The 15,060-nt window shown below is 50.2% G+C and overlaps 4 protein-coding genes across 5 annotated transcripts; all 4 read left to right on the forward strand.

Annotated features, from left to right (window-relative positions):
* Positions 1 to 422: 422 nt before the first annotated feature.
* On the forward strand, positions 423 to 1,958 carry AAFC00_000495 (uncharacterized protein; the record flags this gene model as incomplete). The annotated part of the gene is made up of 1 exon (XM_069344806.1): positions 423 to 1,958. The coding sequence occupies one exon, from the start codon at positions 423 to 425 to the stop codon at positions 1,956 to 1,958; it is 1,536 nt and encodes a 511-aa protein (XP_069200334.1).
* A 1,658-nt stretch (positions 1,959 to 3,616) lies between these two features.
* On the forward strand, positions 3,617 to 5,126 carry AAFC00_000496 (uncharacterized protein; the record flags this gene model as incomplete). Of its 2 annotated transcripts, none has more annotated exons than XM_069344811.1 (3): positions 3,617 to 4,181; positions 4,233 to 4,546; positions 4,605 to 5,126. In XM_069344811.1, the coding sequence occupies 3 exons, from the start codon at positions 3,617 to 3,619 to the stop codon at positions 5,124 to 5,126; spliced, it is 1,401 nt and encodes a 466-aa protein (XP_069200335.1). The 2 variants fall into 2 exon arrangements, with proteins under 2 accessions (XP_069200335.1, XP_069200336.1); XM_069344810.1 differs by having other exon boundaries at positions 3,854 to 4,181.
* Positions 5,127 to 5,701: 575 nt separating this feature from the next.
* On the forward strand, positions 5,702 to 6,234 carry AAFC00_000497 (40S ribosomal protein eS21; the record flags this gene model as incomplete). Its single annotated transcript, XM_069344824.1, has 2 exons — positions 5,702 to 5,733; positions 6,006 to 6,234. The coding sequence occupies 2 exons, from the start codon at positions 5,702 to 5,704 to the stop codon at positions 6,232 to 6,234; spliced, it is 261 nt and encodes an 86-aa protein (XP_069200337.1).
* Positions 6,235 to 8,450: 2,216 nt separating this feature from the next.
* AAFC00_000498 (uncharacterized protein) lies at positions 8,451 to 10,016 on the forward strand (the record flags this gene model as incomplete). The annotated part of the gene is made up of 3 exons (XM_069344833.1): positions 8,451 to 8,796; positions 8,945 to 9,501; positions 9,567 to 10,016. The coding sequence occupies 3 exons, from the start codon at positions 8,451 to 8,453 to the stop codon at positions 10,014 to 10,016; spliced, it is 1,353 nt and encodes a 450-aa protein (XP_069200338.1).
* Between the last annotated feature and the right edge of the window lie 5,044 nt (positions 10,017 to 15,060).

Below are 15,060 nucleotides of genomic sequence, written 5' to 3' on the forward strand. Positions count from 1 at the left end.
GGTGGGAAGTGTTCAACGCTCGCAGGCTATAAACGACTGTTCGATCCAATTTCGCACTGCAAAGCATTATGCAATCAAGGCATCGCATGGTCTGAAACCGCAAGAACCGTGGGGTAATTGAGTGAGTTCGTATTGGAAAAGAGCCGCTTCAGGGAAAGCTTATCCATAAACTCCACGCTACGCCTTCGGACACACCATAACGTTTATGCTATCGCTGCGCCAGGTGAGCTGAATACGGGCGTGAGAACGGTGTCAGCCCAAAGCAAATTTGAAACATCGGAATGTGGGTAGGTACGTACAGTAAACCAGGTAGGAATGATGAGACAAAAGGACTACATTTCTTGACCATATGAGGCCGGCATTGCCTCTCGTTTCCTCATATTGCATCGAGGTCTGTGAGACTACAGCGCCAGGAATTGAAGATGCTGTTCAGACCTGGCAAGTTGAGCTTTATTGCTCTGTTTGTCTTACTCGTATATGGCTGGACACAGTGGTCTCCATTGCGTCTGCAGTCGAAGGCTGCATTGCACCGTGGGTGGGATGTCACGAAAGGAAAGGTCGCCCAAGGCGCGTCCTTCGCAGATGATTTCTTGGAAAGAGTCAACATCATGAAGACAGAAGCGACCTCTATTGTGGATGATAGTGCAGTAGCACCAACATCGACAAGCACATCTGCACCCTCAGTGGCAGTGGACTTGTCCCAACATGATGACTCTCCCTATGCCTACGTATTCTACGTGACCCAGGACACCTATGCTTGCTCTGCCCTGGTCAACATTGAACGCCTTCAGAACATGTTCAAGACGAAACACCGGATATTCGTCCTGGCCTCCCCAGATGTATCAAAAGTATATATCGACTCTTTCGAGAAGCGCTCAGTGAAAGTGTCAATACAGCAACCTCCTAAGCTGGCAGACGGAGGCGTCGCGTACTACCAAGACTGTCTCCTGAAGTTGCACGCCTTCAACATGCACCACATCTATCCCACACTGAAGAAAGTCATCGCCATGGATTCGGACCAGTTGATCATGCAGAACCTAGACCACCTCTTCGAGAGCTCTGTGGAGGTTGATTTGGCTGCTCCACGCGCATACTGGATCGCAAAAGATGCAATCAGTAGCACATTCATGCTGATCAGTCTATCTGATCATCTCTGGGGCACAGTATCTGCGGCGATCGCCAATGTGACGACCGACAAGTACGACATGGATCTGGTCAACGACATCCTGGGAGACACGGTCATGATGCTCCCGGGAAGTTATGTTACACCAAACTCACACTGGGAAGACTGGAATCTGCCGAAGTGGTTTCACACCCCCACGAATGCTACGGCATACTCGACGTTCGTCGCTGTCAACGCGACCACCAAGGATGCGCTGGCGAAGAAAGAAGTGGACTTTGACGCGGCTCAAAGCATTCGTCATGGGGCTCAGGCTACTATCAGCGCCATCGCTTCCAATATAGTGAAGGAGACTTCAGTCGGAGGCGGGTCAATTCTGGACGGTCCTGCTTCTTCCAGTCCTATCAACGAGTTCGGCCGCGAGGCTGAGCAAACAAGAGGCTCTTCTGGTGACATATTTGACTACCTTGAAGATGAATCCTCAGATGATGAACCCAACCAGGACAGTGGCTCCGAAAGCTTGGTGACTCGAGATGAGAGCGAGGATGAGGAGACCAATATGGCTGAAACCAAGGCAATTGACACCAAGGTCGAATTCAAGTTCCAACCAGCGACCCTGGACGAGATGCAGCAACGACCATTTTTCCATGGGCTTTACTCATTGTATCCTGCGGTCTCGGTTTTGCACTTTTTCGGCCTGGGCAAGCCATGGTCATTCACCTTGGACGAAGTCAACAATGCTCGACCAGGAGCACATCCACTGTTCGTTGAACAATTCAGAGTCTGGAGGGAGACGGCACTACACGTCTGCCCTTCGGGAATACTGGACGCAGTCTGAACCATGTCAAGAGCGAAGAAAAAAAATCCGAGAGAGAAAGTCATCTTTCGAGTACACGAAGACTTTACAGCTTTAACAAGGCTGTGATCTTATCTGATGAGCCTTCAATCATCTCTAGCCATGGCTCGCGAGTCTGGGAACAGATCTGGTACTAGGTGGTTGAATGCGGTCGACGAGGACCCGTTGCCGACGTGTCTAGCCCGCAACATCCGACTGGAAGGCCTGCTCTCTTAATGTGTACGCACGCCAACAACACATTGTGTTACTCGAGTCACGACGAGAAGACCAAACAGACCCGCGTCATAAAGCAGATGCTAGTGAGGATTGTTGGTCTTCTGTCTGGTATCTTCCACAGGAGTAGAGAACGTCGGTATCACTAGCTACCTTAGCGATGTTTCCTAAATGGCTGGTTCGCTAGCGGCCGGCTGTACGGGAGCTGAGTAGAGTCTACCGCTCTGAAGCGCCTTGACACGCGTACTTCAGGTGCAAGCACAAATGGCAGAATAGCCTATTACGAAATGGCACCATCGTCTGTCGTAAAACGCTTCAAGCTGACTACTAATAATGCTTCAGTCACTCCGTTGTGGTTGATGTTTAGTAAGAAGGAACATGTCTTTCACTTAATATGTAGTGATGGTTTAACCAGCACTCAGTAATGCTTCGATAGATTACTTGTCGACTAGGATAAAATCAATAATACTTCTGCTGTCACGCTTGGTCGTATCCTTGAACACTTTGAAAGCTGATGTCGAGTCGGTCGGTCTATTCTGAGATGGGGGGCATGATCTGACGGAACACTGCAGCAGCACTTCCATGGTCTTACTTTAACAACTAAGATCGAACCTTGTCTTTTCGGCATCGTGGACGAGAAAAAGCGCCCAACAAGTAACACAAGCAAGCAAGCCGTGATTGCCGGCCGAGAATATATTCTTACAGCACAACATGGTGACGACTTGCACTTCCAAAGGCCCAAAGTCTCGTATTTAGAGTAGAGGCAAATGATGAACCGAGCACCAAAGGCACCGTGGATCACGAGACGGACGATATTCGCCACGGACCTATTTTAGGACCATGCTTGGCCTCAAGGGGTTTAGTCTCCAAGGTACGCCGTGGAGGTATCCGGAGGATTGTCGCCTCAGAGGGAGAAAAAACGGGGTCAGGCTCGTCTTAGTGAGGATCTTGGCGCTTCGATTGTACCTCTGTACTGCTGTGAGGTGAGGTAGCACTACTACCCGAGTTTGGCCACTTCAGTCTTCCATCCCTTGGAAATGCATTCGTGATTATTACTCCTTGGTGTCGAGATTGTCCACTCTTATCCTGTCGTTCCTCTTCTGTACAAAATTATATTATCTGTGTGTCTTTGCGAAAGTTTGAGTCCTACAACTGCATTTCACCAGACCATTCGCTTGTCGTTCTTGTACAGCTCGCTTAGTAAAAGAAAAGACTTATTCTTGTTGTCGCGCGACCGTTTCGTTGGCACAGACAACAACCACATTCCGCAGTCCCGGGACACCTCGAGCGTCTTTCGCTTCACTGTATAGCTTCCCACAGGTTCATAATCAATCACTCCATCATCTAGGCATCATACTCCATCAGGTCCCGGTGGACTGGCCCTCCAGCTCAATAACAGAGAGAAAGAACGCAATAAGGAGTTCAATATGATGAATATGCTAGGTGCGGCAGGAGTGACGGTGGCAGCCCTTGCTACTGTGGCTCAGGCGGCCGACATGATTACCTGCGGAGACAACAACCCATGTCCGGCGAGTGCACCGTGCTGCTCGACATACGGATTCTGTGGTGTCGGCGCATACTGCCTGGGAGGATGTGATCCTCAACACTCGTTCTCTCTCCAGTCATGTATGGCTGCGCCTACCTGCAAATCCCAAGATTTCAAGATGAACAGCCTGGACTCGATCATGTCCAACGCCGACTACCTCGGCGACCCATCCCAGGCAGATTGGGTCAGCCAGGGTACTCCCGTGGCCTATAACGACGAGGCTGTCCTCCTCACCATGGCCCAGGGCACCGTTGGCACTCTGCTCACGAGTACACGCTATGTCTGGTACGGCAAAGTCAGCGCTACCATGACGACATCTCAGGGAGCAGGTGTTGTTACCGCCTTTATTTTGATGAGCGACGTTAAGGACGAAATCGACTTCGAATTTATTGGCACCGACGTACAGACTGCACAGAGCAATTACTACTTCCAGGGAATTACTGATTGTGAGTTGCTTTCGATGATCGCGAGGGAGAGCATAGGCTAATTCCTTGCAGATACCAACGAGAAGAACCTGACTGCATCCAACACGGAAACCCAAGCACACACTTATACCATAGATTGGCAAGAAGACTACGTCAGCTGGGCCGTGGACGGTACTATCTTACGCACCATGTTCCGCAATGAGACCTACAACTCGACCACTGGACAGTACCACTTCCCCCAGTCGCCTGCCAGAGTTCAGCTTTCGTTGTGGCCCGCGGGTAGTCCTTCCAATGGACAGGGTACGATTGAATGGGCTGGCGGTGAAATCAGCTGGAACAGCCCTTACATGCAAAATGGATACTACTATGCCATGATCAAAGACATTGTGAGTTTCGGCCTAGTTCGTGATAGCAAGCGCATTGACTGACCGTTCCATCACACAGACTGTGCAGTGTTACGATCCCCCAGCTGGATACCAGAACCACGGCGACAAGGCGTACTACTATAGCACTACTGCTGGTACCAACGACACTGTTGTTGTCGGCAACAACAATACGATCCTTGCGTCATTCTATGCAACGGGCGACGACCCAAAGAAGGACCCCAATGCCACCAAGTCGAAGAGTGCTGCCAGTGCCACTGGCAGTAAGACGGCATCGAGCGCTAGCCAGTCAGCGACTCCCGATTTGCAGACTATCCCCGGAGTCAGCGGCGCAGGATCTCGGGGTGACACCCCTAGCGATAGTGGCTCGGGTTCTTCCTCGGGCTCCTCCGGCTCTTCTGGCAGCGATAGCTCTTCAAGTGGAAGCTCCAGCGGCTCAGACAGCTCGGGCTCCTCGGGATCAGGCAGCACGTCTTTCTCTCAGGGCAGTGCCCCGAACACCAACACTAACGATGGTGCTCACTTGATGGTCGGCAGCCTTGTTGCATTGGTTGCCTTCCTCGCAGCCGCGATGATGATTTGATGGTGAAGTGTACATGGGTGTAACGTCGAAGAGGATGAAAATACGGGTGTGATGCATATATGAGCGCCTGATCTGAATGTGGATATTTTTGGGTTTTAGTGTGACACTATGTGTCCAATACTTAATGGTTGAAGTAGGAGGCCAGCTCCAGATGGTGGTTTGGAGTGGCATCGTGTTTGCATAGCGGGTTATATCCAATGGTAAAGTCATGTCATAGCATTCGGAAGCTTTTTGTTCGATCTCACGTCTTGCATCTGAACAGAATCTGTATTACTAGCGACGACGGAACCATATTCATGCAGTTGGAGATGGACAATGATATCATGTACACGGTCGAGACGGAGCACCAAGATCACGTGCCTGTCTGCAACTGAGAGGTGATGCCAAGACCGGCTATCGCACGGACCCCAGCACGCTCGCACCTCCGGGCTTGCGAAATTCGAGGAATCACAATTGCCGCCTGGCGAATCTTGACTCTCCAGGAAAAGCGACCGTCAAGCACAAGCAACTTTTCCTCTTCGTCCAACAGTTCAATCCTCAAGACAACCCAACCTCCCCCCACCTCATCAGCCAAAATGGAGAACGAACGCGGAGAGCTCGTCGACCTGTATGTCAGCCCGATTCGAGAAGCAAGACAGGAGAGGAACTGTCGCTCTGTCTCTTGTCTTGCTCGTTTCGCTCGTCAATCATCACCCTGTCCGCCTGTTGCTTGGACATGTTCGAAAGAGGCGATTATGGAGAGGGAAAGCAGGAAGAAAAGAAAAAAGAAAATGAAGAACGGGAACACTGCGCCTTGATGAACATGACACGACACGGACACGTTGAAGAAAGACGAACGATTGAGGAAGAGCACAAATGCTGATTGTAAAACCACAACAGTTACGTCCCTCGCAAGTGCAGCGCGACCAACCGCATCATCAAGGCCAAGGACCACGGTTCCGTCCAGATCTCCGTCGCAAAGGTTGACGAGAACGGTCGCTACACCGGCGAGAACCAGACCTACGCCCTCTGCGGTTTCGTCCGCGCCATGGGCGAGTCTGACGACTGCATCAACCGCCTCGCTCAGCGTGACGGATACCTCAAGAACGTCTGGTCCGCCTCTAGGTAAATCTGTTGTTCCGCAGATTTAAGGACTTGAGAAGGATGAGGTGAGTCGATGATCTTCCTTTGACAGGAACGATTATAATTTGCTCCGAGTCGATTGCAAAGGCTGACCAGTCTTCCATTTTTGCTGAACAGGTGACGAATAAAACGGCTTCTGAGTTCCTTTGAAAAGCACAAACATATGCGCGCATGGCAAAATGGGTTAAAGGGTGTTTTTTCATTACTACCACCACCGATCAGGGAAGAGAAAAGAATTCAAGTCGATCTCTTCTCTCGCTCGTCATAGCGCTTTTGGAGGGGCCATTATGTTCGAGCATTTTTATTAGAGATCATAGGGCTGGTTGCCGGACTCGAAATGGAAAAAAGCTGTGCCAAATCCAACACTCTCAAACTCAACGCAGCAGCAATATACCCCCCTTTTTGTTTTATATCTGCCTTTTCGCGCCGCTCTGCTTGCGAGATCATTACCCACTAATCTTGACGCCATCGCTCTACTTATTCTCTACAACTCATGGTCCTCCGCGTGATGCGCGCACTTCTTCCCCCATTGATGCCACGACTGCCGGGACGTCTGGAAGCTCAAGTCTTATACGCAGCTCGAGTCCCTTGAATCGAGTCATAGCGTATACTTTGAGTACTGGCAGCAAGGCTATGGCCACCAAAGCTCAAAGATGCACTGCACGAATCAAATTCCTCACTTACCCACTTTCCCGTATTCGTTCTGCTTTATGTCTCTCACATGCAATACTATTTGTGGTTTTTACTCTCACACTATACCACAGATGAACGAGACGAGGTAGAAGTGGCCATTCCTTTCTGCGCCATTTACCTCAAGACCTACCACTTCGAGACCATGTCAATAAAATCTATCCCCACAAATTCTATATAGACCATAGAGGTACAAGTGGTATGGTGTTTTCACACCGGAGACAGCATAAGAACTAGGAGTGGTACCCTGAGGAAGCTTGAGAAACATACATGGCCCAAGTCTGTCATCGTGTTCTGCAGACACCGACTCCTTTGGTGGTATATAATCAACAATTGTTCACCTTTCCTCCACGTACGGCCACAGGCAGCTGAGAACTGGGCATCCCGTCCGCTCTGCCAGACATAAGCAGTTGACCGGCTGATTAGTACTACGGTGGGTGACCACGTGGGAATCCCAGCTGCTGTACGTTTTGTTTTTGTCGTCTTGCCAGAGAGACATGTATGTACTTTTTGTCGCCGCAAAAATGGTGATCAACTCAAGTATAGCCGCGTATCTTGAGTATGGGTCGATCCGGATCGATAGCACGAGAGGAGAAGGAAAAGCCTCTTTAAAGTCTAGATGCAATATTTTGTCTCGCATACCGGACCGCAATTGACCTTCGCGTCGTCGACAGCGATCACGGCGAGGCACTTTCGTTAGTCGTGTGCAGCATTTCGAAACGCCGCTACGAAGCTCTAATGGTCCTGTTCAATGAGGTAAGCAGACTATGGCTGACATGATTACGAATTGATGGAAAGCATCAGCAGGACATCATAGCAAGACTATAATATTCGCATTCGAGGGGCCAGCATCCTAAATGATGGTATGCGACGTGAAGGGCTTCTCAAATTGACCTACGTCTACACGAAGGGACCGGAGCGGATGCAGTCGAAAGCCTCCAATGAGGCCAGACTTCGCCTGAAACGATGTGTCAGTGCTTGCACTTTATATGCAGCTACGCGGTGATTCAAGTATACCAACCCCTCTAAAGGCCCTTCGGCAAAGCCAATTCACTCTTCCTTTATTGTCTTTTCCCACTGAAGATGTCCCGAATAGCCTGATTGTAATCCACTGACGAAATACAGAAGGTAATTTACATGTATGATAGACTACCATCCGCGAGAGCCAAGATTTGGACGAAGAAGTTCCACCAATCGAACATGAGCATTCTCCGACTTCATCTACCTATGCGGGCGTGATAGATCTTGTCAATCTCCCTTCTTGTTTCGACCAGCAGGCCGTCCCGCGTCTCGTGCGCGGGGTCCTTGTATATTGCGGAGAAGGTGCATGCAGTGATGCATGGTTCTAGGTAATTCGCCATCATGGTAGATCACCAGAGAGTATCAAGGGGATGGGATGGGATCCGAACCGAAGATATAATAGACACGGTCGCCCCAAAGGTGTTGCTGTTTCTCAGCAGACGAAGACACAGACTCCGATTAGACAAGTGAACATCTCTTAGCATCAGCAAGATGTTGTTCAGGTCGTCAGCCGTGGCGACAGTCCTTTGTGCCGTTGCGAGTGTAGCATCACCCACCCGGCCAGTGTCGTCGCCGAAACATATCTCGAAGCAACAGGGCACTCGCCCTGAAATCGTCTTTTCACCCAAGCAGCCTTTCAAGCCTTTCCCTTCGTCTTTGGCTAGAACGAAGGATTGCGTAGTGGCCACCCACGGTGACGGCAAGACAGATGACAGCCCTGCTATCTTGTCGGCCATCAAGGAGTGCAACCCTGGCGGGCACGTCGTCTTTTCTAGTGGAAAGACATACATAATTGGAACTGCTCTTGACTTGACCAACCTCACTCATGTCGATCTCGGTATGTTCTTCACGTTTTATATATTCGTCGTCTTCCGTCGTTCAACCATATCTATATTCCCGATGCTGCCCTTTGCCACAGCCACCAGGGGGAAATACACTTTTCTGCGCAACTGCTAGTGATACAGCAGCGTGCTAACTCCACTCAGACATCCAGGGCACTATCCAGTTCACAAACGACACGGACTACTGGCAAAAACATGCCTTCAAACTGATCTTCCAGAACGCCACGAGTTTCTTCCAATTGGGCGGCGAGGACGTGAATGTCTACGGCGGAGGCACCATTGACGGAAACGGACAAGCATGGTACGACCTCTACGCCAAGGACATCTACATCCTACGGCCTCTTCTCTTCGGTGTCACCGGTCTCCATGGCGGCAGCATCAGCAACCTCAACATGCGCTACTCACCGCAGTACTACAACTTCATTGCGAACAGCACCAACGTTGTCTATTCAGACATTAACATCAGCGGCTACTCGAAGAGCAAGAACCTTGCCAAAAACACTGATGGCTGGGACACGTACCGCAGCAGCAACATTGTGATCCAGAACAGCGTCATCAACAACGGTGACGACTGCGTGAGTTTCAAGCCCAACAGCACCGAGATCCTGGTGCAGAACTTGTTCTGCAACGGCAGTCACGGTATCAGCGTTGGTTCCCTCGGACAATATGCCGGCGAGACGGACATTGTTGAGAATGTGCTCGTAAGTCGACCTCTCTCTTCTTTCCTTTCTCTCTAAACCCAAATATATACTGACCCAAAGCCCAGGTCTACAACACGAGCATGCACAACGCCTCGGACATGGCCCGCATAAAGGTGTGGCCCGGCTCCGCAGCCGCGCTCTCGGGCGACCTGCAAGGCGGCGGCGGCACAGGCCGAGTGAACAACATAACCTACGACACAATGACAGTGACCAACGTCGACTACGCCATCGAAATCACACAGTGCTATGGCCAAAAGAACCTGACGGCGTGCAACGAGTTCCCCTCCGACCTGACCATTTCGAACGTCCTGATCACGAACCTCTCCGGCACCACGAGTAAGGCACGCAGCCCTTATTCGGGCTACGTGGTTTGCTCGAGTGAGACGACGTGCAGTAATATCAAGGTCGAGGATATCAATGTTACGAGCCCCAGTGGCGCGAAGGATGAGTTCCAGTGCGGAAATGTGGACGAGTCGCTTTTGGAGGGCATCAAGTGCGTCGACGTTAAAATGTAGTCACAGTATCCGTGTACTGGTCTCCGTTTTCGATGTTTTTTTGGTCTTCTGAGGTCTCAACTTGTCAAGCTATTTAATCTTTGCTACGTGTCCACGCACGATATATAGCAGTCTGAAGAGAAACAAAAATTCACATTCAAAATCGTCTCACGGGTTGCGTAAGGACAGGGTCATACGACATTTCGAGTAAGCTAAGCACCTTACTCGAGATAATTTGAGGTTCTTTACCTCTCTCTCCCAAGATTCTTAAAGAGCAATTCTGGACCGGTAGAGAGTCTACTTGTGAAGGGGTGAAGATTGTGTTGGGCGGATTTTCGTGAAGTGAGTTGCGACCCTCGCGCCTTCCTCATACGGCTGAAGTAAATAGAGAAGGCGTGCTTTTTCTCAAGATGACTATCTAGGTGAGTAGCAGCAGTGAAACCCGAGTACACGCTTTCTATACCAGTCACTCTATGTTCTCAATCAATTTTGCCCTCTATCATTCCTGCGTTTCATTACACAATCACGCCTCGTTCACAGTATTCATACTCCAAAGTCTATCGCTATGCAGCCGAGCAAGGTCGACTCGGTCGTTCTATCTCAACGACGCCACCTTGCGGAACTTCTACTGAGAAAGACAGATTCGGCACATGATCAAAACATGATATGTACGGTCACAAGATGGGACGTTGAGAGTCCATTTGTTGCGTGCCTTTTTGCACAGAAAATCCATTTGGAGAACCTGTTGGATGGTCTGTGGCTCGCGATAGACGAACTGCACGGCTGTGTCGTCCACTAGAAGAAAGAGATGGCTGCAAAGAAGATCGTGGGCATTGTCAAGCAACTACCGGAAGCATGCGAGGAGCCATGGAAGCTTGACTGGAATGCTCTGTCGACATGCGCAAGGCTCTCCGCGGATTATTGCCTTGGTCAGATTCAGTTCTGTCAAATCAGATTCGCTCAAGAGCTGAACCTTCGTCTGCATACACTCGAGCAGATTCGGCCTTTCACTCTGAGAGACGTTCGTTGCGGATCGCGGGCCCAGCATCAAATCGAGGTCTTGGTTCAGCAGCTTTGGCATCAAGCAGGCAAACGAGATCCATACAAGCCTCTCTGTTATGTTGATTTGTTACATTCGCTTCGCATAATTGCCGAGACTAGCAACGATGCTGACGATAACTTGCGACTTGTCGATTTTCCTCCCAACATGGGGCCGGTCTGGGAAGATGAGCCGACGCAGTGCTCAGACGCCATTAGTAGTGGGTTCAACATCGCATGTCTCCACTTCGCTGATTATGGGTAGTATCGGCGGAGTATCCAGCTGGTATACCAACAAGATCGAGTACTTCGGTTGGAGAGCTAGCAGGCGACTCTATGTCTACTGCTGGAGTAGTAGATCTGGACGAGCTTGTTCCAGATGATGGAAACACCATTCACAATGACCTGTCTGTGTCTGAAAGTGGTTCGTCCGCTCACTTTCTTCGGCTCTGATACTGGACTAAAAAGTCGTAGCAACGACGCTTGTCTACGAAGAGGGGTGGCTAGAATCAGGGTCTGCAATTTATTGTAGGTCAACCGGGCGCATCACTAGAAGAACGTTCGCGATCCAAAGCAGCTGAGCAACAAGTACAGATCGGGAAAAGGCACCGCACTGGCATTCCTTACCAGGTTGGTACCGGGTATATGGTCAGAAATTGAGGCGTTGGAGTGCTGGTGACATAGACCGCAACAACACAATTCAGAGCTTCTGGAATGGCATCTGATCAGAGGTGGCATTCTGATCGCTGTATATCTATTTGTAACGCCAACCTTGCAGTATTCATCAAAGTCCAGCTCATCCGGAACAACGTTGGTCGTATGAGTACGGAGTATCTTGAGAAAGAGTCGACTTCTGATTACTGCTGCTCTATGTTCAGCTTAGCACCACTTTCATCTTCGCTTGAGCGGCAGTTCTGCTTCGCAACGTTGCTCAGAGTCCGAAGCAGCGGTACGCATATGATGTTACGCGAAGCTCGCGAGTGACCACCTGCGACATGGTCACACAACGAGAGCAAAGCATGCTGAATGCATCTTCTCGTATCAAGCCTGGTCACATGTATATTGACCCTGATATGAAGTGGAGGGCTTTATACGCAACGGAGATTGGCTTGAAGGTCTCGGCAGGGCATGGATGCGGAAATCGAAACGGTGGGTTCACTTGCAGTGGTTGACCGCCCTGTGCTGCCACAAGCCGTGAGGCTCAGTCCCATGGATTTGAAGACAAGATAAATCTGAGATGAGCAGGTGAGACAGCAAAGCAGAGCGCGTATATCCTTTGGGGAGGGACCCAGAGGTCCAGCAATCATACTCACCGCATGTGGGATTCGTAGATAGGGTTCAAGAGTATCATTTGCCCAAGTATCGATTTCTTACACGCACGCACGCACCTACATCGTCTGCACTTGTTGATTTGTTGGTATTGGAGCCCAAAAGACCGAGTGGCACAGGATTCAGTTGCTGTTGCATAAGCAGTCAAAGTATTGGGGTTCAACGCAACTGGGATCAACGTGGTTCCACTTGTAAGCCTCGATGCAAGGGAAGCAAACGCAGCAATCACGGATCCGCCCCGGGCGATGTGGTTGAGTCGAGCATGAAAATCAGAAGATAGGGACTGTCTGTACAGGTTTCAGACGATGCTATCATGCTGTAGACAGTCGAGACGAAGAACAAAGTGGTAAGCATGCGGCATCGGCGTTTCCTTCGAGGACTGCCGCAGGTTTCCGTCGACCCATGTGAGGCAGTGGTCCAGAAGCATCTGTCAGATGGCAAAGGTGACGCAACGGGTATCCACAGACCACATTGCATACACGCACGCGGGCGCGGTCGATGATGAGACGTCGGGCTGTGTCGGTCGATGGTAACCGCAGGAAGATCTTTCCTCCACAGCTAACGGTAGAGCCGCAAGTGTAAAGGAGAAGGAGATTTCGCTCGGCGGTGAAGAAAGAAGTGCATGTTGACAGCACATGGTCATGCCGGATCAACAATGGGGAAAAGAAAGTGTATTAGCTAAAGATAGAAACAGAATGAGCACTGGCATGTCGACAGCGGTTAACGGTCCAGGGGTGGTGGGGAGTGAGTTACAGCAGAACGGTCCAGATAGGGAGAGAAGTTGCGTAAGCGAAGCGAAGCCACGCTCGCTATAAAGCAATCACGATAAAAATAAACAATCGCAGAACGCTCTGAGGTTTTGCGTTGATGAAAGATATTGGAGATGATGAATGGGAGATCCGAAGCCGGCTCTGCTGGTCCGCACGCCCCTTAGGGTGGGGGAAGTGCACATAATCATACCTTACCTTAATACAGTAATGTAAGCTAGAGGAAGGTACTGTACTGTACAGTAGAGTACTTGTACAACAAGTTGGAGTCGGTGCGACACGAAAGCTCTAGCGACAATTCGGCCAGAGGCTGCATCGCGCAGATGCAGAGTACAAGTGTCAGACGGACGCAGCAGTCACAGCGGACGACCCATGTGCCCGGTTCTTGATCACCGACGTTCATATGGGCGTAAGACAGGTCGAATCCCGGGACAAAGTTTAAGGTTTATGGATACACATACAGGGCTTGGACCCGAGCTTCATGTGACAATGGTCACCTGCGCCGCAAGTGCAACTTCAGCAGTGAATCGCAAAAGCGTGGAAAGTAAAATCATGAACCTTTGCGACAGGGGGATCTTGCACGCGGCCGGCGTGGAATTGACACGTAAGGGCGGAGCCAGAGGGAGAGGCACAAAAGGGGAGAGCTGACGTTCGCTTAATGTGACTGTGAGTAAGTGGATAATGTACGTGTAAGTACCTTTACAGTATACCAAGGTACCCGTCTGATGGACCTGAATTTCGAGACACAAGAGATTGAGCTCGAGTGTCGATTGTCGATTACCTACACTAATGCAATCTGCATTGGTATAAACTGTGACCAGAAGAGTAAAACAACGACTCGTGGCCAATGAACAGTCCAGACACGGCGAAGACATCGGCCCAGTTGTCGACGCTCCGGGCGGGTCAAGGTTCCCCCCTCGGTCTAAGTAACGCCACCAATGCAAAGTGTCAAGGGAGAAGTTGTATTGTCAAGTAAAGTAGCGGAGAAAGTCATGTAGCGTGAGTTGTAGCGGCCATAGCAGCAGCTAAGAAGTCAGTCCGACAAAGCTGATAATCAAAAGGCAAGAAAAAACAGCTCATTCGTAGACAAACAGGTGAGTGCGTGCATGCATGCATGCATCAAGATCGACTGCGATACAAGTCATTCCTGTACCTTGGTATCAATATTCATTTGCATTGTTCTGCATTGCATCCGACCACTCTGCGAAGGTACTACGACCGGACCAGAGCCAGAGCCAGACTCGAATATCTTTTTTATTTATATTATCCCCCGCTGTCTTTCCTGCACCCACTGCATCTGCACTTGCACCTGCACTGCGTCGGTTCGTACAATTATTGCATTGCATCGGATCGTACTGTATACCTTCCTTCCCTTGCCATTATTACTTGTGTATTCAGTTTTGACTGTGCTGTACCACTGTACCTTGCCTTGGTCTACATTTTTACCATCTTTTCTGGTGTACCTTACGAGTGCCACTGTACATATCTACATCATCTACAATCTTCGTCTCGGGTTTTTGTTCCTCTCTCCGTTCTTTCTTCATTACACAACCTCGACGTCAAGACCCAATCTTTTCGCCGACGTCGACCAAACCGAGCTTCCAAGAGAGCGAGAAGATGCTGGTTTTGCAAAGCTCATCTCTGTAGATCGCCCTCTCTCGCCCATCTAATAATTCTCTTTTCCAATACATTATTTTGCTTCTTTAATTGTTAGCCATCCTTTCGCTCGGCTTCCCTCTGTTCAAGCATCTCCTGTTGCTACTCTTCTCTTCGTCTCCTCTCGCTCAATTCCATTCGCCACGGACGACGGGATCCCACCGCTTCTGGTTATATTGTTCGCCCACGTCAAACCCCCACCTCCCTCGTCGCCTCTTCTAGACCCGCCGTCGGTCCTGCACGTTCGCTTACTCGCCTCGTCCTGCCGGTTGCCA

This window comes from Neodothiora populina, assembly GCF_041146345.1.
Source record: "Neodothiora populina strain CPC 39397 chromosome Unknown canker_contig_11, whole genome shotgun sequence".
Classification (NCBI taxonomy): Eukaryota; Fungi; Ascomycota; class Dothideomycetes; order Dothideales; family Dothioraceae; genus Neodothiora; species Neodothiora populina.